Below are 25,319 nucleotides of genomic sequence, written 5' to 3'. Positions count from 1 at the left end.
TTTAGAAGCATACTAGAACAGATTATGGAAATTATCAAAATACTGTTTTTTTATTGGAAAGAGAGCTAAGAGTGTTTTCCAACAGAAATCAGAATTCACGACCAGAGCTTGTTACAATTTTTTTTAATTGCCGGCATTTTCTTCGGATTAATATGGCTAATTTTTATTTATTCACAAATTCATAGGGTCTGGGGTTAGCTCATCTTCTTAATAATGTCATGAAACTTGTGATCTTAGTTAGGATTCTTAATCCTAAACCTAAGTATCCAAATCGAACGTGATCTTCGTCGATCTTACATGTAATTTCTTGGAAGAATTTTTTTAAACTCCTCGAACTCGTGTAAATATTTACCCAAACAATTTACACCTAATCTTAATTTTCTTGGATTTTCTTAATTTCCAACAACTTAATCCTTTTTTTACTTGCACTGAGGCGCATGTCTCAGTAAATATTGTTTCCCTCACCCGTTGCATTAATCTACAATGGTTATTTACAAAACGTGGACCACCAAAAGCGCAGAAATGGAGCAACTGTTTGAGCACTCTGCGACTGACAACACGACTGATTTATGAACTTAAGTAGTTTGCTTGACTGGACTTGGCGCGCACCTACACGTCACCTACGGGCGAACTGAACATGAACAAAAACAAATAAAAAAAAAAAAAAACAAAAACAACAACACATAAATATACGCGCACAAAACAAACAAAGCAATCAAGAAACCAGCACAAAATGCTGATGTATCCTTATCATCGCGCATTTGTATGCGCTGCATCCTTTCACTTTGCGCTAAGCAAACAGAAATGTGAAACACGGTAAAATAAATACACAACCACAACAACAACAACAACACACACTCTTCTCATATAAGAGTGGTAGAGCAAAAGTTTGGCAGCGATTTCGAAGAACAAAATGTTGGCGTCAGCAACAACAGCAACAAGAAGAAGTGAGTAGTTTATGTGGTTGTAAATTTAAATTGCCCCCAAGTAGTGCTGCGCATGCGTCTGGCAGCAAAGCGCTGGTCAGCATTACGAGAACGTTGCCGAGTTGAAGGCACAAAAAATAATAATAACAAACAAGCAATGAAATTACAGTTTATATCCATATATATATACCTATAAAGAAAAAATTAAAAACAAAACGCCTGCATGCCTTTAATTGAACCCTTTGCTTGAACTCTTTGCTGGTGCCCCGCATGCGCCCCTGCCATGGACAGAGTATTGCATTACGCTGCATATCTCTGCACACAGCTGCCACAAATGCCGCATATGGCATGAAAAATTGAGAAGAAGAAGAAGGGAAAAAAAAACTACGCATGAAGGCGTTCAGCTAAATGGGCACGTACTGCACCTTATGCCCCGCTACGGGTCAGAATTCCGCCAGACACCACTTTCAGATTTGTAGTCACCTTTTAACTGCCTCGTAGTTTGTGATATCTTTTCTGAATGGCTTCGGCGGTTAGACTGCTGATGGACGACGTCTGCGTGCACAGCCACTGATGACCTTCTCACCGCGGGCGTACATCGCCCTGTGGCGTAATTGGAAGGGAAACCACGTAGCGCGTACCTGTGTCTGCAGCTACTATGCTGGCAGCATCAATGCTGGCGAGGAAAATGAAGATTTTCCCAATTTCTTTAATTAGTTGCGCTCGGGGGCTCTTTAGGTGCAATGCGTTTACTTCTAAAGGAATTACGTGCAATTAAAAAAGACACGTATTTAGCGTAGAAAATGCGTTTTAAAATACATTTATTTATCACTGTCGTCGATTTCCCTGCCTTACACAACTAAAAAGCAACTTTGTATATACAAATGTTGCTAGCAACATTGTATCCCGCAACATTTGCCAATTGGCTAAAAGAGAGCGCGGGAGCGTGTTTTTTGTGAGACGCCGTTGGTTGTGTAGGTGCATAAAAGTAGATTTTAGTAGTAGAACAACAACAACAACAAAAACGTCAAAAAAAGTCAAGAACAAATATGCACGTACTTGCCGTGTTAACCTGCTAAGAGCTGTTGTGTATTTAAATACCTGGAAATAAAATTGAAATAATTGTTATTCTCTTGATATTATATATTTACAGTAAGTTCTATCTTTTTTATTTAAATTAAATGTATTCGTAATAGTTTTTAAATATTCTAGGTGTGTTCAAAAAATAACGGGAATTTTATTATTTCCAATTTCCAAAATATTTTATTTTTTTATTATGTTGATAACTGTCTGTTATAGCCGCTAATGTTAAACGTGTTTTTATGAGCTTTTGGAGATTTTCGTTTGTTGAAACCTCACACTTCGTTGCTTATTCGTGAATTGGGTCAATAACAATACTGTTACGTTACCCCAGTCTCCATATTTGCTAGACATGACTCAGTGTGACTTTTTCATATTTCCACAAATAGGTTCTCTTTATTTTAAAAATTTAAATTTTTTATAAAGGGTGTCAGTTTACAAGAAAAAAAAGAAGGTTACAACCTTCAAATAAATATTTTTTTTATTAAAAAAAAAAGAAAATTCCCGTTAGTTTTTGAACGTACGTTTTATAGATCATCTCTATATCGAGACGTCTATATAATCATATTTCTCAAATATTAATAAATTTAAAAATAAAATATTGACAGTCAACAGAGGGTTAATAAGTCACCTTCACCACCACTACCGCCACTTTAGGCCAAAAGCAACAAGCGTCTTAGCTATTAGGCGCCTAAACACCGACTTGCATACATACATGCATACATTCGTTTGGGCATGTACGCGTACATTCATTCATGTGTGCCGGAGCAAGTGTGCAAAAATACAAGCTGTGAGTCGGTGAGACTTTTGTTTACCTTAGCGAGGGGGCACGTTCGTTGCTTCAGTCATTGATGAGCCGTCGACGAATGTTGCACGTCTCGCGCAGTGAACATTCAGCAGCGTCGGAGTTAAACGAATAAGTGATTGACTATAACCGTACAACATACATACATACATACTAACTGTATAAATGTATGCGTAAAGTGTTTATAGACAGTGCTAAGTAGTGAAGTGAAGTGTATAGAATTGTGTTTGTTGTTGTTCTGCTGCAATGCTGTGCGGTGGGTGCATTTGAACTTGGCGTCAAGAGTAGTGACAAAGGTGAAATTGATTTTTTTGAATTTTTTTTAATTTTTGTTGTTGTTGGCGCTAGTAGTATAAACAAAAGTTTGACAAAAAAGAGAAGATTTATTAGTTCTTCCAAATTTTCGCATGTTTCCAATTCTAATTCTAATTATGCATCGCTTCGTTTGATCTCTTTTGTTATTCTCTACTGTTGTTGTTATTGTCATTTATCGCCGCTCTCCGACTGTGACAGCTGCTTTGGCAAGCGTGCTGCTTCTGTTATTGTATATCTTGGCATTGCATCTCAGCTGCCGCTGCCATTTACAATAACAACGACAACAATAACAGCAACTGGTTGGAGTTGAAGGTGGCAGCTGTTGCATGCACCGGTGTTTTGTGCCGCCACAAACAGTCTGACTGCAGTCGTTGCGCTTGCAACAGCGTTAGTGAGCGTTGTGAACGGAAAATGTAACGGAAAATTGTGGAGTGTCTAATTTAATGAAAATTTGTGTGTAATAATTGCGTGTGTTTAAATTATTGATTTATGAAAGGTGAATGAAATTTGTGAATTTTTTTAGTTGATGCGAGTTTCAAAATATATTTAATAAAAAAAAAATATTTTGAAAATAAATTTTTTTGAAAATTTGAGAATTTAGTAAATGATTTTTCGTGCTCTGTGAATTAAAAAATAATATTTTAATATTGATAAAAAAGCCAATTTTCAACAAAAAACATTAATTTGCTAAAATTAACTATGAAACTAATACAAAAAAAAATTATAAAAAAAAATTGAAAATATTTTTTAAACTTAAATTTTTAAGTTTTAATTAAAATGTTTTATTTTTAATACAAATAAATTTATTACAATACAAATTTGAGAATTTAGTAATCATTTATTTAATAAAAATTAATTTATTACAAAATTTTTAATAATTCTAAATTCCGATTTTGTTGCCTATAACACTTATAAAAATTTTAATGAATATTAAAAAATGCTAAGCAATTTTTAAAAATATAATTGCATGAATAAATATTTATTAATATTTTTTAATGTATCTTGGCCTTGCGATTTTTAATTGAATAAAATTGTCGCAGAATTATGATTTTGTGGAATTCTTAAAATCAAAAACCCGCATACGAAGCTGTGAAAAATATCGTAATAAAATGAATTTTTAATGTGCATTTTTTGTTGTTGCACGCAACGCACGCCTTTTAGGCTGTGGGAAAAATATTTTTTCGAGACATTTCGGCGCAGTTTCTGTTTATTTTAACTTTTTTTCTCGACAAACCCATTTAGAGGCAGGTGCTTTAACTAATGAGCTCGGTGCCCGCAAATGAACAGTTGTCATTACATTTTTTTTATACAAACATACAAACATACATATGTGTGCGAGTGCAGTTTGTGGGGTTGAGAGTTTTTCATGCCATAGATTTTCCAGTCAACTACTTGTACTAACTAGTGTTGCTGTTGTTGTTGTGACACTTAAAATGCATTTTAAACGCAGTCAGCTTAGACTAATGAACATGTTTAAGTGAAATAAAACCGAAAAAAATCAAATGTTGCTAACATAAAAAATCAGAATTGTTGTTGTTTTTGTAGTAGTTTAGTTCTATATATTTATACCCTGAACAGGGTATATTAAGTTTGTCACGAAGTTTGTAACACCTAGAAGGAAGCGTCGGAGGCCCTATAAACTATGTATGTACATATATGTATAAATGATCAGTATGTTGAACTGAGTCGATTTAGCTATGTCCGTCTGTCTGTCTGTCTGTCTGCATATATACGAACTAGTCCTTCAGTTTTTAAGATATCGTTTTGAAATTTTGCAGATGTTATTTTCTCTTCAAGAAGCTGCTCATTTGTCGGAACTGCCGATATCGGAACACTATATCATATAGCTGCCATACAAACTGAACGATCGGAATAAAGGGCTTGTATGGAAAACTTCCGCATTTTACTACATATCTTTACGAAATTTGGTGTGAGTTATTGTTCATAGAAATAATTTAATCTCCGAAAGAATTGTTCAGATCGGTTCACTATAGCATATAGCTGCCATACAAACTGAACGATCGGAATCAATGGCTTGTATGGAAAATTTTCGCATTTGACGTGGTATCTTCACGAAATTTGACATGGATTACTGTTTAAGGTATTAATATAATCTCCGAAGAAATTGTTCAGATCGGTTAACTATATAACCTTAATGTTTCTAGCAAACAACCAGGCTAAAAAGAATTAGTAAAATTTTTTTTTTTTTTACTTACTTTTTCTTACGTCTTTAGATTTGCTTAAACACAAAGTTACTAACAGAAATGCACCTGTGAAGGATATATGTATATTCGGTACAGCCGAAGTTAACGTTTTTTCTTGTTTTGTTTTGTATTTGATATTTTTTTTATATTAACATAAATTTAGTGTAAATAAATAAGAATTCAAAAACTTTATTATTATGTTTTGAATCAAAATTTGATTTAAAAATTTTGCAATTTTCTACTTAGGCAGTTTTTGCGCTCAGTGTTAGCTACTTGCTTACTTTTCGGTTAATACTGTAATATTTCACATTTTAGACGTTTATTGACTTTACATTTATAATTTTTGCGGTTTTTTTTTCATTTTTTTTGTTCTTGCTTTTGTTGCTTGTTTTCTTTTAATTCTTATTGATTCAATTGAATCAGTTTACTTTGGATTACAAACATTTTCGCTAATTAGTTTCTGTGGTTTCAGCTGCTAATCTTGTTTCTCTGTGTATACAACAATGCTACAGTTTGTTATTGTTGCTTTTAATTAGATAAAAATAGGCAAACTATGTTAGGTAAATATGTATCTACACATATATACCTCTGATTGTGTCATTGTACAGTTAACCGCTTCGCCGTTATAGATTAAAAGCCACTTGACTCGCCTAACTACGAAACCTTGGCAACACATATGCAAAAAGACTGAAGACTGTGCGACAAAGAACTTCAAGGTCATTTGGGAAAAAAACTGATTTTTTATTATTTTAACGTTTATAATTATGAATGTCTATATGTTTAACTGTTAATCTTTGAATATGACATGTTCATATTTACGCGCTTAACTGTGCGTAACGGTAGTTGTATTTTGAAAGCTATAGTGCTAGTTGAAATATGTGATTGATGAACCTTTCTGAGTTTAGTTTTATATACTAGAGCAAGCTTTCTGATTTTCATATTATCCGATATTGTTTTTAATCTTATATATTTCAAATGTTTTTCAAAAGCATGCGCAAATCGGTGCATCAAGAAATTCTCACATCTCTGTTATATTTCACTATGTTTGCTGAAATCAAAGCGTGAGCTCGCTTAGTAATTAACACTAATATGCAAGTAAAATATAAATAAATATAATAAAATAAAAACAGTTTCTGTGATTATATGGATACTCTTGCTAAATATAAACATTCAAAAAATAAATAATAATAAAATAAATTTTCATTATATTGAGGTGGACTATGCCATAAGATATTTAGTTAGTAACAATACCGTATACGTACTGCGCATATTAACATTAATATATTTATGCATAAATTAATTTTTTAATTTTTAATGCAAAAAACATCGCTTCTTCTCAATAAGGAAATTTCCATTTGATTTTGGGCATTATCAAGTACCAAATAGGAGTAAGTTTCTAATTTATTGCTGCAATTTTGTTTATTTTTGAATGAGAAGGCTTCAGTTGCAAACAAATTAGGATATTCTTTCAGAAAAATAACTGTATAACTGAACTGTCCAAAAAAAGAAAAAACGTTAACTTCGACTGTACCGAAGCTAATATAGCCTTCACAGTTGCATTTCTTTTAGTAACTTTGTGTTTAAGCAAATCTAAAGACGTAAGAAAAAGTAAGTAAAAAAATAAAACATTTTAATAATTCTTTTTAGCCGGGTTGTTTGCTAGAAACATTAAGGTTATATTGTTAACCGATCTGAACAATTTCTTCGGAGATTAAACAGCAATCCATGTCAAATTTCGTGAAGATACCACGTCAAATGCGAAAATTTTCCATACAAGCCATTGATTTCGATCGTTCGGTTTGTATGGCAGCTATATGCTATAGTGAACCGATCTGAACAATTTTTTCGGAGATTAAATTATTTCTATGAACAATAACTGACACCAAATATCGTGAAGATATGTAGTAGAATGAGGAAGTTTTCCATACAAGCCCTAGATTCCGATCGTTCAGTTTGTATGGCAGCTATATGATATAGTGGTCCGATATCGGCAGTTCCGACAAATGAGCAGCTTCTTGAAGTGAAAATGACATCTGCAAAATTTCAAAACGATATCTTAAAAACTGAAGGACTAGTTCGTATATATACAGACAGACGGACAGACAGACGGACGGACATGGCTAAATCGACTCAGTACAACATACTGATAATTTATATATATACTTTATAGGGCCTGCGACGCTTCCTTCTGGGTGTTACAAACTTCGTGACAAACTTAATATACCCTGTTCAGGGTATAAAAATCAGTATAGACTGAGAGGAACAAATACGTAAATTCGGTCATTTAATAGAAAAAGAGAAGTCAGAGAGACAATTATTCCAAAAAAAGTATAGCGATTCATAAGACCTGTCAAAAACCAAGGCAAAGTGCGAGTTCCTTGAATCACTGTTGACTACTCTCCTCAATCTCATTCGCCAACTATTATAGAAACAGCTTAACAATTTTTGAAAATAAGATTCCAACGGGAGTGCCGTTAATCATGTCGCCTCTGTTGATGATATCAGCATTAAGTCATGCCATAGACAGAGATAATATCTTCTCTATATAATAATATCTTCTCTATATTAAATAAAGACGTGAGGTGAATGAGTCTTGGAGCTAACGTGAGAAAGACGAACTGTTATCTGTTAGAAGGCCGATCATAACTCTTCTCCTGTAATAAATCGGCATTTGGGATGTACGAAAAGGAAAGTGAATCTCTTTTCTGTGATTCGAGGATCAACGACTGGTTCATCTAGATGGACTCGGATATGGACTTCACTAAGAAAACAAGAACCCATGATCTCATTAACATTTCGTAACACGAAAGTAATAATCTCACAATAAAAATTCATTGATTTTTATGACCTTCGTTTCTGAACTGTTAGGGCTTGTATTTCCCTTGGCCTTACGCTTAGGTTTATCGAGTATGAAAATGTATGACATTCAAAAAGAGTTCTACTTCTAGATCAACTTGAATTAGTACTTCCTAATATTTTTTTCATTTTTTGCCAATCTGCTGAGCTTAAGTTACTAAGTTCCCACATGGAATGAACAATTGTTAATCGAAACAAATCTCTAATCACTTTCATTTGAAAGCTCAATTATTATGCCGGGCAGGCGTTGTTGCTAGCAACATGCATAAATTAACGTGCCACAGCGATCATGTAAACAATTGAACACTTTGCTACAACATAGCTAGCTACAACAAAAACAAACAACCAACCAACAGCAACTAACAAAACACTGCAATTGAATTGCAAAATCTTAAAGGCGACCTTTATGTCGAGTTGAGTAAACAAAAACAAACAAAAAACACTTTATTTCTATTTACAGCACAACAACAAAACGAACAACATTAGCAAGCGACAGCAACAAACAGTGAGACAACACGCCAACACAAACAAAGCAATGCAAGGCAACAACAACAACAACAACAACATAGTGTTGCCAACAGCCAACTAATTAACATGCAACGAGTGTGAGCAACGTGCGCGAATACAACAACAACAACAAAAACAAAAAAGAGGCGAAGAGAAGACAACAACAACAAACGGCAGGCATACATTTTGCAGATCGTTAACAGCCGTTGGCGGAAAAAGTTGCAGTGAGTCAATGTGCGCGAAATAAATACAAGCATTGCAAGCAACAAACAACAACAACAACATTGTTTCATAGGAAAGACAGCATTTTTTGATACGAACCAAAGCGATGTTTGTACGCAGCCAAGCAGCAGAATGCGCCACGATAAAACGTCAATGCACAATGAACTGTGAGCTGTGAGCGCGGAACGTGCAACGTGCAACATGCGGCAAGCGATCAAGGATTGGCAAACACAGAAACTATCTGCAACAAGGAATCAACAACAACAACAATCTATACAACGAATTTCATTAGCGGCCTGCGCCGAGTGACAACATTAACACCAACGTTTGCAACAACAACGACAAATACAAACAACAAAGAGGAAAGCAATTTTGTATTGGATATTGCCACTGTGACTGCACCCTTTCACAGAGTGAGTCTCCGGCCGAATTGACAGCCGTTGATAGACGTCGTTTTGCCGCCGGGCGTACATAAGCACAACGCCAACAACAACAAGAACAACAGTGCAACACAGTTGGTATACCAATCCAATCCTCTGAGTGGCGCATTTATCCCAGCATTTTTTTGGAATCCCAACTGTGGCAAACGCGAAAATTTGCGCTGTGTTGGCACTAAATATATACAATTTATTTATATTTATTGTGTATTGTTGCCTCGTTGCTGTTGCAATTTGCAGTGCAGTGCTTGCCTGCAACGTTCCATCCCAACCATCGCTCCGTTGGTGCTAATTAAGCTGCGGCGAATTTTTGTTTATGTCGCTGGTGATATTTTTTGCAGATGTTGCTGATTGCTGGCAATTAAAGCGGCGGAAAATTGAAATAACAAGCTAATTGAAAAATATATACGCGCAAGTGGAAAGAAATAAGTAGATATCAGCAACAAAGTCAAGTGGCTGGGAGAATATTGAATTTTACTGTGAAAAGTGTGCGACAGTGGTGGCGAAAGTGTTATAAAGTAAAGAATATAAAAAAAAAATAATTACCGTTATTTTTAAAAATAAAATAGTTAATTAAGTAGTTATTGACAACGCCGTGGCTGGCAGTTAAACGAATAAATAAAAAAATAAAACAAAGAGCACGCGGTCCGACGGCACAAAAGAGCAGCTGTGAACGCAGTTAATAATTGTACAACAAAAACAACAAATATTAAGTGAACTGCACGTCTGCCGCTCGTCTACTACAACAACGGCAGCAACAAAAAGCAGCAAACGCACACAGCAACAGCAATAGCAACACGGCAACAGTGTTAGCAACATCAGCAGCAGTTTCAGCAACATTGTTTCCATTGAAACAATAGTGAAACGTTAACTTTGCGGCAACAACAAACAGCATAAACGTTACAACAGACATGTGAGTACAACAAAAACAAGCAAAACTAACACTTGCAATTAACAAATATTGATTTGAACGCAGAAATATTTATGTATCCATTCATTATTACCACAAACATACAACATTTTCCAAGCAACATAAAATCTCACAAGCAACATTGCTGTTTCCTAAATTGTTTATATTGTTGTATCTACAGCATATGTTAACTGTTAGTGTCTACAATAGACGCGCTTATTCCTAGCAAACGCTTCGTTTAGTTATCGGCAACATTTCTTGGCGCTTTCTCAACAACTTGCCAATTTCGTACATTGTCCGTAGAAATGCGGACCGGCATTGTTGGTGCGCGTACATACGGTAGTTGTTGTTCGGTTATTACAACCCGCACAACTATCCAATGCATCCATCTAACGCCACAAATGTGAAATGTCGTCTTTTGGTCATCTGCGCTCGCTTAGTGGTCGTCCTTCTTGCTTTCTCACTTCCACACACAGCGGCCTTTCATTTCATTTACCACTCTGGCAACGCAGCCAGTCAGGCAGTCCAATGCAGTATGGACCATGTTTGCAGCCTTGCCTGGCCTGGTATTTAGGTCATTCGTGCAATGTGACAATGCCCGTCCAGTGTGGAGTGTGGAGTGTGCAGTGATCCAGTGCGGTGTGAACTCCAGCGCTGTTTGAGAAGAGTTCAGCCATTGTCTAGCGTTAGATAATACTCATTTGCTGTGATTTTGCACTTAAATAGTTAGATAATATTGAGTTTGTAGAAGACATTCTATAATTAATAAAGAATGCTAAAAATATGTAGAAAAAGTTGACTTCCGGTAAAAATTCTCCACTTCATTATTATTTTAATTGCATTTTGTTTTGAATTTTTTTTTGAATATCATTATCCCACTATCACTTCACAACCTGGTTGTAAATTATATGAGATTATTGGAAAATCACTACTCTGTATTGCGAAGACCGCCCACATACCGCGAGCATTTATGACAAGGCGTGCCGGCGAAGGGGGGGTATTTGGGGTTTTATGCACATTTTCTATAAAATATTCGGAATTTATTGGCTGGTAGCTGGAAGCAAATGTTCAGTATATAAGTCCGAGAATCAAAATATATAATTTATTAACCATTTTGTGTCACTTTCTATAACAACTTGCCTTTTCTCATAACTTCGTCGACTAAAAACTGCTTCAAGAAGATATCATGAGATCGCTCGAATGGGTTAGCACTTCCTTATCTCTTTAGTGATTATGATGGAAACAGTTTTAGATAAACTTGTTGAGAACCACAACTTGCTGTTCTAAAAAATATAAAATTATACTTTTTCGAAAGGGTTCGGAAATATATACCTACCATCTGCTTTCTTAATGTAAATATGCGCTTAATTCTACCATCTACTGCGAACAATTGGACCGCTTGAAGCAGGCGATCGGCCAGTAGCGTCCAGAATTGGCCAACAGGAAGGGTGTAGTGTTCCACCAGGACAACGCCAGATCACACACTTCATTGATGACTCGTCAGAAGTTACGGGAGCTCGGATGGGAGGTTTTATCGCATCCACCACATAGCCCGGACATAGCGCCAAGTGATTACCAGCTGTTCCTGTCCATGGCGAACGCCCTTGGTGGTGTAGAGTTGAACTCAAAAGAGGCTTGTGAAAAGTGGCTGTCCGAGTTCTTCGCAAATAAGGAGGGGTGCTTCTAACGGGTGATTTTTTTTGAGGTTAGGATTTTCATGCATTAGTATTTGACAGATCACGTGGGATTTCAGACATGGTGTCAAAGAGAAAGATGCTCAGTATGCTTTGACATTTCATCATGAATAGACTTACTAACGAGCAACGCTTGCAAATCATTGAATTTTATTACCAAAATCAGTGTTCGGTTCGAAATGTGTTTCGCGCTTTACGTCCGATTTATGGTCTACATAATCGACCAAGTGAGCAAACAATTAATGCGATTGTGACCAAGTTTCGCACTCAGTTTACTTTATTGGACATTAAACCAACCACACGAATGCGTACAGTGCGTACAGAAGAGAATATTGCGTCTGTTTCTGAGAGTGTGGCTGAAGACCGTGAAATGTCGATTCGTCGCCGTTCGCAGCAATTGGGTTTGTGTTATTCGACCACATGGAAGATTTTACGCAAAGATCTTGGTGTAAAACCGTATAAAATACAGCTCGTGCAAGAACTGAAGCCGAACGATCTGCCACAACGTCGAATTTTCAGTGAATGGGCCCTAGAAAAGTTGGCAGAAAATCCGCTTTTTTATCGACAAATTTTGTTCAGCGATGAGGCTCATTTCTGGTTGAATGGCTACGTAAATAAGCAAAATTGCCGCATTTGGGGTGAAGAGCAACCAGAAGCCGTTCAAGAACTGCCCATGCATCCCGAAAAATGCACTGTTTGGTGTGGTTTGTACGCTGGTGGAATCATTGGACCGTATTTTTTCAAAGATGCTGTTGGACGCAACGTTACGGTGAATGGCGATCGCTATCGTTCGATGCTAACAAACTTTTTGTTGCCAAAAATGGAAGAACTGAACTTGGTTGACATGTGGTTTCAACAAGATGGCGCTACATGCCACACAGCTCGCGATTCTATGGCCATTTTGAGGGAAAACTTCGGAGAACAATTCATCTCAAGAAATGGACCCGTAAGTTGGCCACCAAGATCATGCGATTTAACGCCTTTAGACTATTTTTTGTGGGGCTACGTCAAGTCTAAAGTCTACAGAAATAAGCCAGCAACTATTCCAGCTTTGGAAGACAACATTTCCGAAGAAATTCGGGCTATTCCGGCCGAAATGCTCGAAAAAGTTGCCCAAAATTGGACTTTCCGAATGGACCACCTAAGACGCAGCCGCGGTCAACATTTAAATGAAATTATCTTCAAAAAGTAAATGTCATGAACCAATCTAACGTTTCAAATAAAGAACCGATGAGATTTTGCAAATTTTTAAAGTTATCAAGCTCTTAAAAAATCACCCTTTACGAGGGGGGCATTATGAAGTTGCCGTCTAGATGGAAACAGATTATCGCATGAAACGCCGTATATTTGAACTAAATCCGATCACTGTAAGACTTTTTATAAACCATTGAATAAAGAACAAAAATTCAAATTAAAATTTTCAAGCCGTACCCCCGAAAAGAATTTGCCGGCTACGCACCTGCTGTATTTACTTAACCGACTCGGGTGATTAAACTAAATATTATGCGCGGCATGTGCCAAATAAACGCCTCTTGAGGCTGAGTTCAACCGTACTAGCTTTTAGATTTAATTAAAGGTTGTCAGCGAGCAAAAGAGAAACAGTGTGGGGCTATAGTAGGCGAGAATATGTATATATTGGCTGTGAAGGAGTTGATAAACTAAATTATAATCTATAGTTTAGATTCGTGTATATGAATAATATCGCTTGTACATAAATATAAATTGCTTGTATAGGCGTGCTTTAGAGCATTGCCACCAACAACAAAATTCAGCCACAAATAATTATAGCTCAAGCTCTTTACTAATTATAGCTTTTATAAAAATCGATAAGTCTGTCCAGGTATGTATTTATGCATGTACTTCTGTATGACCAACGGCAATATTTTGCATGTTTGGGTCAAATTATTCGGCCGCTTTGATGTGCAGGCCGTTGATTTGGACGCACGCAATGCAATTGCAGAGAGGAAGTGAAATGCGCCAGCATGCAAACCTACCGCAGCCTACTGCAAGGCTCTTCCAACACTCTCTGCAATAATGATGCACACGATCTACCGATCGTTGGCTGCGCTCGTCACTGGTCGATCGCCTCACACTTCGCCGACCGCCCATTTGTGTGGCAGCCGCCAGCTGTTGGGTTCCCGTCAGCGCCTCGTTACTACTGTTGTTGTTTTTGTTTTTATTGTTTTTTTTGTCAGTTACTGCTTTTGGTTAGTTGTTGGCAATTTTTGTTGCTGTTGCTGTTGTTGTCGTTTAACATCACAGCCGGCAATTACGCGTATTAGCTGGAATTTCAATTTTGCCTTGTTTCGGCGACGGCTGTGGCATTTATCGTTGCCGTTTGCTGTCTCTAATGACGCTTGATTATGCGCTTGTCGACTCTGTTGTGTGCAATTTGTCGACGCTGTTGTTGTTGTGTTTGTTGGTAGCATATAGTTTGAGCAATGTGAAATCTAAAGACAAAACTTTGCAACCCACATAACCGACTTTTTGGCAGTCGCAGTCGAACGATTTTGATCAAAATAAGCGCTGAAGAATATGACAGATTTTTCAAACTAAAATATAAATAAAATAATAATAATAAAATACCCGCTAAGCTTGCTTGATTTAAATATTAGTTTTTAATAGATTTCCGATAAGAGTAAAGAAATAAAAAAAAAATCATCAATGCAGTGACTTTTGAAACCAATCGACTTTCGTGCGATTTTCCCATTTCTCCAGCTCTTTAAAGCCAAACCACACAAATAACTGAAAAATCATGGCGTTCGAGGTGTAAAAGACAAATTTAATGAGATAATCACCAGTGGGAAGTGGCAGCAACAAGTTGTTATGCGACGGCCTGAAACGCTCGACTATGAACTCGCCCTGAAAGAATAGTGAAAAAATTTAATATATAAGTGGGGCTTAAGTCCACAGTAGCTAGATGTTACAACCTACATCATAAGGACATGTGTGATTGGCGTTGGTGAACTTCTCGATCAGTTTGAATAATATATCGAAGTACACAGCGTTCTTACGCGTTTTCAGAAATTCACAAACATCAAAAGTCTTATTGATAAAGAACAGCTGATAGCTGTTGTACTTGCGCAGCAGTTCAGCATGTAACTGTAAATAGTGATACTACATATTTTGGAGATATAATGACAAATTAATGCTCATATTGAGTTACATTGCAATTGTCAACTTGTCCGTGTATCTGCACGCGCACCGTCGCCTCGGTGACGTCCCGCTTCACCGCCTTCAGGCGACACACATTCAGACGTAGCAACTTTTTATCGATAACATTACACTCCATTTTGGTCATTTTGAAGAAAACCGCATGCTTTATGTGTTGTTGTTGTTGGGAGAGTATAAAGGAAAATAATGATAAAATTTTAAATTTTATTCTATATTCCTTCCCACAAAAATATTTTCACTTACATTTTCGCAGAAAAATGCTTGCAAAACTAAAATTACGAAAATATTGCGACTTCTAAACGACATGTTGTTCGTGGTTTCAAGCGAAAATCGTGTTTGATATGCTCACATTGCTCAGAAACATAATCGAATCGAATTAATGAGCTTTTAATAGTAAAACATTTTTAGTTTACAAACTAATTTTCATTATTCATATAAATAAATGCTTATTGATTCAAATCAGAATATAATTGGTTGGTCTAAAAATGGTATAGTAATGCCTATAGTCAATTGATCAACCGTAAATGCGGAGATATGACGAGCGAGTACAGTACTCCCCGCTTAATTGCACCACAAAAAATTGTGTTTAGCTTTAGAAGGCTTTACAGTCTTCAGACTGGCTTGGAATAGGTCATAGTATTTCCGAAAGTATCTTTAATTTTTTTTGGAAATACATACGGAGTTTCAAAATGTTTGCGCGAGACAATTTACTCAAGCAAAGTACTGTTACATAACTTTTTTGGGATATATGTGTCCGGCCTAAATGTTTGCTTGACCACGGATCTTGAAATGGTACACTTGGTTAACTCCACGAAAAAAGTCGAAATGGAAGTTCAAACGGGAGATCTTCATATTTCCGTTCGTTTTCCAATAGATGTCTCTGGGGTCAAGCAATGGTCGATTAAAACGATTTTTTTTTATATCGATCTTGGACATTTGTGTCAACATTAACCCAACAAAATATTTGTAGAGATCTGTTTGCGTCCCAAACTTATTCTCAACTGAAAATGTCACTTTTTGAGTCGAATTCTCGACGTTTGCCATTCCAAGAAAAGTGCGGCTGAGGCTCATCGACATTTGTAACCGTTTTTATACAAAAAAGCCTTAAATTTACAAAAAAACGGCGGAAGCAAAGTTGTAGACCTTCATGACACCTTAAGAAACATGTCATAGATCTCGATTAGTATCTTTATTTCCCAAATAAGGAAATTTAATACAATCAGTCTGTGTACAATTTATGCTTCAGCCAAAAGAAGAACAATTTATTATGAACGATATAATATATATTTTTATTTCTCAAAGCATTTAAGCATTAACATTGTGTTTTGGATTTTTGGGGGACCCAGCTTCGCTGCCAACTTCCCATGTTTCCAGTTCTTTGAAGCCAAACCATACATATAAATGTACCATCAAAGTATTCATGTTATGAAAGCCAAACTTAATCAGGTAGTCACCGGTGGGAATCGGTAGAATTAAATTATTATGCAACGGCCTAAAACGATCGATGATTAATGCGTCCTGAAAAAAGAAGAGGCACTGAAAAGTGCAAGACACGTTGAAGCCACATCGAAACTCACCTCATACGGACATGTGTGATTCGCATTCGTATACTTCTGTATCAATTTGAAGAGTATGTCCAAGTAGACGGCATTTTTACGGGTTTTCAGAAACTCGCAGGCGTCAAAGGTGCGATTGATGAAGAATGGTTGGTAGGTGTTGTATTTACGCAACAGCTCAACGTGCAGCTTGAAATATGAAAAACTTGAAAAATATATGCATTTAAAGTATATTTAAAGCCCAGCGATTGCATATTTACATTGCAAGTATACACGGTTTTTTCAATTGAAAATGTATGGTGGCCTCGGTAATATCGCGTTTGACCGCCTTCAAACGACAAGCACTCACGCGCACCAAGTCCTCATTCACATCGCGACATTCCAGTTTGGACATTTTGAAGAAAGCACCATGCTAGTTAATAAACGAAGGCGTAGTTATTAACTCAAGACAAAGTTCCGATTTATATACATATTCACTTACACTATTCTTCAAAATCACTGGTATTATTAGAAGCCATAAATATGTTCGATTAATCTTAACCATGATTTCGGTGTCTGATTGGAAGTCTACTGAATGAATTTAAAATTCGGGAAGTGAAAAAGGCGTGTATTTATAGGTAGAGCTGAGCTCAAATCAGACGAAACGGAAAATTTCAATTTCGATTATTACAATTATACGAAGGATGTAAATGAGCATGAAAACAGTTAATGAATTTATAATTGATTTTATCTTACTTATTAATTTTCATAATAATTACAGTTAAATTCAGAATTAATTACAGTGGAACTTCCATAACTCGAACCTCTATAACTCGAAGATCTCCATAACTCGAACTTTTGTATTGGCAAGAAAAGGCAACTTTCATACAAATTTCCTTTGAATTTAGCCAACAAAAGTTGAATTGCAATATATTTCCATTTATTCAACTTTAAACATGTAGGTGAACATTGAAGAAATCAGTATAAAAACTATAACTGCATCACTTTTCCTTTTTCGAAAAATTTTTCGTTTTTAAAATGTCGTTTTCACGTTAACTAAACCACACCTTCAAATAGCCCATTAAACTTTTGGGCACCTAGAACCCAAACAAGATCAAGTAGTCAGCAGATGATATGGGGAGAATTAAATTATCATGCTCGGGCTTAAAGCGATTTATGAAGATCTCATTCTAAAGCAAAAGAAAACTTAAATAAAAATATAAGAAAATCAGTGTCTCGATGTGCTCACCTCATAGGGACACGAGTGATTGGTATTCGAATATTTCTCTATTAATTTGTACAAGATTCTCAGTGGCGATTTCTGCGGGTTACTAAAGAAATCACATGCATCGGCCGTGCCGTTTAAGATAAACGGTTTATAAGTGTTGTACTTTCGTAGCAAATTCAAATTTGTGCAGAAATATTACAGAGGAATTATTGAAATACAGTTTCACATTCGATAAGTGCTTGTATCTGATTCAAGCGCTGCAGTAAACGGAATTTGATAGTCGCCTAGACAACATCACGGCCCACAGCTTTCAAGCGACAAATCTCGGCCTTAGCAATGCTGTCATTCATATCCGTGCAGGCGATGTTCGTCATTTTGAAGAAAGCCTGTGTCTTTATGTGAAAAAAAGAGTACTCAAAAGAAACTAGTATGTAGACTTCTTAAAAGAGATGAGTTCTTAAAAGAGATCGTACCTCTATGTTGAATAAAAGCACAGCGAATATGAAAAGTTCCTGGCGGTTGCAACGTATTTCCGAATCTATTTTTGCGCGTATTTGCACCAGGCGCTACTCGATTATGGACTCCAAAGTCAAAATGTTAGTTATTTATTAAATTTTCATTATTTAAATGCAATCGTTTTGGTACTCGGAATGACGAGTTAAGTATTTCTCAAAATAATTGTTTTTAATTATCCATACGAGTGAAATTTGATCAGTTAGTCGAGTCGTGGCTTGAATACAAAGATGGTAGATGAGATGAGGTCGAGTTAGAAAATCTAGTAGAAAGTGGGAAGGAGTAAGTAAAGAGATTGCGTTTAGAAGAAATGCCCAGAAAATTTACTCAGTTTATTTGTACAATATTTGATAGTTTAATTAGTTCAACAATTTCGCATAGAAAACAGAATTTGTATCCAATTAGAAGGTAAAAAATAGTTCTTTTAAGCCTTACTGATTTTTAGCTGTTTCCAACGTGTTTATCGAGTCAACTTTTGAGAATAGAATAGAATTGAACTTTAATATATAAAATGCATTATTTAACGAAAAAAATATCCAAAAAATATTTGTGGAAAATTTCCGAAAATTAAAAATTAATAATGCTCTATTTCGGGAGTGCAAATGTCGATTTGATTTGATTATGGTGAGCTCATACACTTGCAATTACAAATAATTTGCTTTTGCATATTTTTGGGTTCTATTTTTTAATAATTTTTAACCTCAATGTCCATGGTCCACCTGCGCAAGAGCGCTGGACATGCAGACTACGCATGAGCTCGTCAAACGCTGGTCAACTACCAGTACTTGTGCAGTGGCGAGGTCCTTTTGGCCCTCTGTGGAGCGTAAGCGGTCCTTTCAACTGCTTTCTCTGGGCAAGGTCCATCTCAGCGCAATCATGGGTGTACTTACAGGACATTGTCCAATGGGTACCCATGTGGTGAGACTTGAGATCGTGGCAGATGCAAGTTGCCAAAGCTGTATGGAGGAAGGCGAGGTGGAATCATCTAAGCATTTCCTTCTTCATTGTCCAGCTTTTGCCAGACTAAGGTCGAAACACCTCGGAAGGCCCTTTTCCGGCGATCCTAGCGAATTGGCTAGAATCGATATTAGCCATCTTAAGAAATTTGTAACGGATTCCAAGCGTTTTGCTGAATCTTAAAGGTCTTTGATCCACATGGAGTTTTATAGGTACCACAAAGGACAGCGCCAGGCTGTCTAAGTGAGATCTTCTGTTTCTGAAGAGATCTGCCTACAAACCTAACCTAACCTCAAAAAAGTAAAAAAAAAAAAATTTTTCAAGTTTTGGCTTTGTTACTCAACTTTTTTTCACATACACATATTTAAATAATGATTTCTTACATGCCTCTGTTCAACAAGGCATCGGTTAATCCGCGGCTTACAAGCTTCACCTGAACTGTTGCTGTACCGCTGCAGTGGCTGACAGCCAAGACGATAAATCAGCAGCTTTAATTCGACGTTGAAACTATTTGTGCACGGTTGCATGTGTGTTTTACACCTGACCACTGTCCGGCTGTGACTTTGTGGCACTGTGGCTGGGCCTTAAGGCAGGTATGATTTATTAATTCGACTTTGTACGCACTTCTCCGCTTTTTTCACGCTTTTTTGTATGCGCGTTTTTGACCCGAATATTTTTCGAGATGATTTTAATAGCTTTTGACAGGTTCAACTGCTTTTTCGGTAGTGATGTGGGCTTCAAAATGCACTTCCGTTAGTACACAGTTAACGTTTTCACGGGCGTAGGTAGTTGGGAAGTTGTTGAAGTGTATTTAAGCATTCATGCTGGAGAAAGTTGTTTACTAGTTTGTATTATAAATAAAACCTTACTTAAATATAGCATTTATGAGGGTTAAACAAGTTCAAAGAATTTCATTTGTTACTACAATAGATTGCTTACTACAGATTGACTACATTCCGACATCATTACTGTCGTCATTAAAATAGCAAATTTTACTATTTAGTGAATTCTTAAAATATATTCGACATCTATTCTATATACATATACTTGAGCGCAGTAAACTTTTTGCGCCTTATTCAAATCGCTATGAATCTGGTTGTCAACACTAGAAAAAGCGCAAAATTTAAACGCGTAAAAAATAGTAAAAATTCTAGCCACTCGATTATGCAAATGCGCACATAAAAAATCATAAATATTGATATTGGCGAATGGCGATATTCCAAAGTCATTGAATTTGAAATCGCGCTAAAAATGGCGTACGCCACACCAAAAGTGACCCAACCAGCCGACGCGGCAGACCGTACGAGCTTTGAGCGCTGACAAGTCGCGTTGTGGGATGATGTAACAGTTTTGGAATGTTTTTTATAATTTTTTTTGTTGTATCCAACGAGCAAGCGCGCTGGACAGGTGTTCTGAAAAAACGCGCAGGCGTTGCAATAAATTAAGCAAATTAAAAGTGCTGTTTTCGCAAACTCGTTGTTTCTTCAAGCAAAATTGAAAGTTTTATTGCGCGAACTTGCTGCCATAAAAATTTGATTGTCAAGAATTTAAATGAAAAATTTTGAGTTTTGTTTTTTTTTTTGAAAATTTGCTGAGATTACTTCGCATTGCGATTTCCTATTGTTTGTATTACAACAAAGCGCTTGTAACAAGAGACGAATGCCTTAAACCGGCTCTCAAACGCGCCGAACTATTTTGATGAATGTCCGTTGCACAAGTGTGAAGTTGTCAAGGCTTAAGTAAACTACATGAAAAGCGATTTAAACAATTTCATTGTAAGACGCGGCGAAAAAATTACAAATCTGTAAATAAAACAACAACAGCAACAATGCGTCAATGTCGCATTGGTCAACTGTCAAAGGCATGCGGTCAAGCGGCACTAAACGCAAAAAACAACTGGTTGGAGGGATTATGCGCCGGCGCTTTATGCTTTAACGACATTGTACTTTGTAAGCGTTGAAACCCAATGAAAATTTGTGGAACAAAAATTAATATTTGACATAAATTTAAATGTTTCATTTATCATACATAAATTAAGCAACCACTGGAATATGTGGTTTCTAAGACTTAATAATTACTAAAGGGTGATTTTTTAAGAGCTTGATAACTTTTAAAAAAAAAAAAACGCATAAAATTTGCAAAATCTCATCGGTTCTTTATTTGAAACGTTAGATTGGTTCATGACATTTACTTTTTGAAGATAATTTCATTTAAATGTTGACCGCGGCTGCGTCTTAGGTGGTCCATTCGGAAAGTCCAATTTTGGGCAACTTTTTCGAGCATTTCGGCCGGAATAGCCCGAATTTCTTCGGAAATGTTGTCTTCCAAAGCTGGAATAGTTGCTGGCTTATTTCTGTAGACTTTAGACTTGACGTAGCCCCACAAAAAATAGTCTAAAGGCGTTAAATCGCATGATCTTGGTGGCCAACTTACGGGTCCATTTCTTGAGATGAATTGTTCTCCGAAGTTTTCCCTCAAAATGGCCATAGAATCGCAAGCTGTGTGGCATGTAGCGCCATCTTGTTGAAACCACATGTCAACCAAGTTCAGTTCTTCCATTTTTGGCAACAAAAAGTTTGTTAGCATCGAACGATAGCGATCGCCATTCACCGTAACGTTGCGTCCAACAGCATCTTTGAAAAAATACGGTCCAATGATTCCACCAGCGTACAAACCACACCAAACAGTGCATTTTTCGGGATGCATGGGCAGTTCTTGAACGGCTTCTGGTTGCTCTTCACCCCAAATGCGGCAATTTTGCTTATTTACGTAGCCATTCAACCAGAAATGAGCCTCATCGCTGAACAAAATTTGTCGATAAAAAAGCGGAACACCGAACACTGATTTTGGTAATAAAATTCAATGATTTGCAAGCGTTGCTCGTTAGTAAGTCTATTCATGATGAAATGTCAAAGCATACTGAGCATCTTTCTCTTTGACACCATGTCTGAAATCCCACGTGATCTGTCAAATACTAATGCATGAAAATCCTAACCTCAAAAAAATCACCCGTTATAATCGCATTGACAAGCCGTTATTAACAGAAAATAAAATAAAAATAAGTAAGATAAGTAAGCTAAGCTCAAACTATTCTACAACATATGAAGAATATAATTTTCCTCCAAATCAATTATCTGACAGCTTGGCTTTTTCTGACAATCAATTAGTTGCGCGCAATCAATTAAGCACTCGAAGACTCTGCAAAAAAGTTTATGGAAGGTGGAACTTAATTGTTTTTTTCTTTTCCAATACAAAAGTAAATGACCGCCAGTCATTACGGTGGACGCAAGTTGTGCTCGCGTCCAAGCATGGCTTGTGGCTTAAACCTTTTTTGTTTGAAAATTTATTTTCTTTTGTTTGAAAAGTCATTAATCTAATGAGAATTAATATGCGGAGATCATTTCGCGAAAGCAAAAAACAACCAGGCGAGTAAGCAACTTATGAGGAAGAAATTTAGACCATTAAGAATCTAAAGACTAAATATACTACTATTTCCAGTTTATATATGAATACCTTACAAAAAGCGAAAAAGAGTGCTGAGAAGCAACTCGTATTCACTCATTGTTAAAAAAAAAAACACAAAACAGCGAGTAAAAGAATGTTGTCGAATAAACGGAAACAGTTTTTTATTTTTTATTTTGCAATGGTTGTTCGTCAAAGCTTAGCTCATTTTTGTATTTGGCCAAACATCAGCACAAATACTTGAACTTTTACGCCTAACCTATTTTGAATTTGTTAAAATTCATTAACACCACAGTGTTTGTGTTGTTTGTATGTACTTAAGCTCAGCTTAGCCCCAGTTGGCAGTATGTATTGTAATTGCAATGCAAAGCATAACTATTTAGTTTTGCGTACGTGTCTAAAATGTTTAGCATTTGAATGAGTTTTGTAGAATAACAATACAAAACTTGAGCGCATGCGTTCAGTCCTAGGTTATAAATATATCGCATGCTATAATTTCAAACGTTTTTACAAACTTATGTTCTCTTTCTGGTATTCATGCTTTATCAGCAATTGAAATTACATTAAAAAAGGCCAGATGATGGAAAAAATTTTAGATTTCGTGCGAGACATCAGTCATTCAGCGCCAATTCAGCTAAGTCACTTCATCGAAATATTTCGCATCTCAACTTTTCACTGCTCTGTTGTCAGTTCCGTCAAAAAACCATAAAATTTACATTAGAAGAACTCCAACTCCATGGCATGCTCTCGCTAATTTATTCAGTTTGCGAGTTCCTCAATTTTATTTTCGAAAAAAAAATGCAAGTAATGCCCATTACCACACCACTTGAGTACTCATTAAAAAGCTCTTATGTTATTTTTACGGTTAGCGCGATAGGCGTTTGAAGACGTGGTGCGTCATGTACCGTTTTGTAGACAAGAGCGCAACGAAAAGCGTTTAAATTCACGCAATTGTGCGTTACATTAATCGTATTGCGTTTACGAGCGCAGCGAGATAGCATGAGTGCCACGGCCGCGAAGATGCTATAACGGATGCCATTAAGCGAAATATAGTTATAGCGGAAAAACTTAATAAGACACGATAGCCGCATAAGCCGTTGGCAATAAAAAGTGTGTTGGAGCAGTAAAATCAGAGATGTCCTACAATTTGGCTGATTGAAAAGCTCGTTAGCCGTTAGTCGGTTCAAGATAGTGTCTAGTTAATGGCATGGTAATCAGCAAATTGCATTACACCAATATGTAGGGTTGCATTTGCACTGACATTGAAATGTGCTGAAAAGCTGTAATTCTGGCGATCGAGGTGAATTGCAATAAAAAGTATGTTAATGGAATTATAATCTTAACTTTTTTACAAGAGAGCTGTGTGCAAAAATGCGATGTTTTCGCTGAATAATAATTTATGCACATTCTCAGCATTCTCAATATAAACATTGCATTGTTCATTGAATTAGAGGTATCTAATGCTAAGACAAACCGCCTGTCGATCGCTCAGCTGCTGAATTGTTGGTTGCAGTTTGCATGTCAAACTGTGAATGCTCTTGTCCACTTATCCCACAATCAGCAATTGTCTAACTACTTAGCTGACTCGTCTGTCAGTCTGTAGATACCCCTGTATTGCTGCAAGAGTTGCACTTGCACCGATCATTCTCATTAACGTGAATTCAATGCTTCAATGATGCTCGATGACAGGCGTTCGCTATAGAGTTACGTAGCTCGCGTTATTTCAGCTTGCTTGACAAAATTTTCTGCAAGTATAGAAGATTTTTGCATAATTTGAATAATAAACATTGTGCTTACAATATATTTTACTTCTTGAGCGCAAAATGTTGTAAGGTAATTTAATTAAATGCTAATAAAACACTTAAAAATTAATGCGCTGACAAAATTTTTAAACAATATTAATTATAATTTATATTATTCTATTTTATATGAAAAGCTCAAGTAATATTCATGTGATTAGAAATATGTGGTATTTAGTACTTAAAAATTCTTTTAAAATTAGTGCTAAAGTGTTTACTGAGAACAATGAATACAATATAAACTTTCGTAAGCCATTCAACAGCTATTCAGCGCTTTTGTCGAACGCTAATAAATCGGCTACGCTGCAGCGAATACATCAAATAACTAAAGTCATCAGCTGAACACGTTTTTTGCGGTGAACTTCTTTCGCGGAATCGAGCGCTGATGACGCCACTTCTGCTGCTGAATACACTCATAAAACAATGAAAACCAATTTAATAACAAAGCGACGGAAACTGCGCATGCGCATCGCCAATTGTAGCACGATTAGCGCGGCGACCGTGTAACGCCGCAAGGGATCAATGGGAATCATTTGTATATATAAAGGTAATTGCAGCAAGAGTGTGAGCGGCAGATCGGTAGATAATAGTCAGCGCTGAGATGAATTGCCGTTTGGGTAAAATGCTGAATCAAGCAATTTACGTTCGATGTCGGAGGAAAGCGTTCAGTACAGTAGTCACTCGTATAGTGATCC

General features: G+C 36.4%; 2 protein-coding genes and 1 pseudogene across 3 annotated transcripts in view; 1 reads left to right on the top strand and 2 right to left on the bottom strand.

Moving 5' to 3' along the window:
• The first annotated feature begins 2,852 nt into the window (after positions 1-2,852).
• Positions 2,853-25,319, top strand: part of LOC105219708 (uncharacterized) — a 53,931-nt gene continuing 31,464 nt past the window's right edge. Inside the window, exons 1-2 of one of the 2 annotated variants that reach the window (XM_054233553.1) lie at positions 2,853-3,107; positions 8,647-10,265. In XM_054233553.1, the coding sequence (XP_054089528.1) occupies positions 10,264-10,265 (2 nt within the window). In that variant the 5' untranslated portion in view covers positions 2,853-3,107; positions 8,647-10,263. Of the gene's footprint in view, positions 3,108-3,484; positions 3,623-8,646; positions 10,266-25,319 lie in introns of those variants that run through there. The other variant, XM_054233554.1, reaches the window with a different exon arrangement.
• On the bottom strand, positions 16,411-17,890 carry LOC128919769 (uncharacterized). Its single transcript, XM_054233555.1, has 4 exons — positions 17,168-17,890; positions 16,947-17,098; positions 16,708-16,891; positions 16,411-16,648 (listed from the first exon to the last, which is right to left on the bottom strand). The coding sequence occupies exons 1-4, from the start codon at positions 17,228-17,230 to the stop codon at positions 16,436-16,438; spliced, it is 612 nt and encodes a 203-aa protein (XP_054089530.1). The 5' UTR covers positions 17,231-17,890; the 3' UTR covers positions 16,411-16,435.
• Positions 17,606-18,902, bottom strand: LOC114804386 (uncharacterized; annotated as a pseudogene).

Source organism: Zeugodacus cucurbitae, chromosome 6 (genome assembly GCF_028554725.1).
Source record: "Zeugodacus cucurbitae isolate PBARC_wt_2022May chromosome 6, idZeuCucr1.2, whole genome shotgun sequence".
In the NCBI taxonomy this organism is placed as follows: Eukaryota; Metazoa; Arthropoda; class Insecta; order Diptera; family Tephritidae; genus Zeugodacus; species Zeugodacus cucurbitae.
Note: the sequence above shows the minus strand (reverse complement) of the source record. Positions and strands in the feature narration are given on the sequence as shown.

Coding starts and splice junctions, on each gene's coding strand:
- LOC128919769 (XM_054233555.1), bottom strand. CDS start 17,230: ATGGTTAAGATTAATCGAACATATTTATGGCTTCTAATAATACCAGTG. Junction 17,099..17,167: donor CAGTGATTTTGAAGAATAGT/GTAAGTGAATAT, acceptor TTTATTAACTAG/CATGGTGCTTTCTTCAAAAT. Junction 16,649..16,707: donor ATCACACATGTCCGTATGAG/GTGAGTTTCGAT, acceptor TTCTTTTTTCAG/GACGCATTAATCATCGATCG.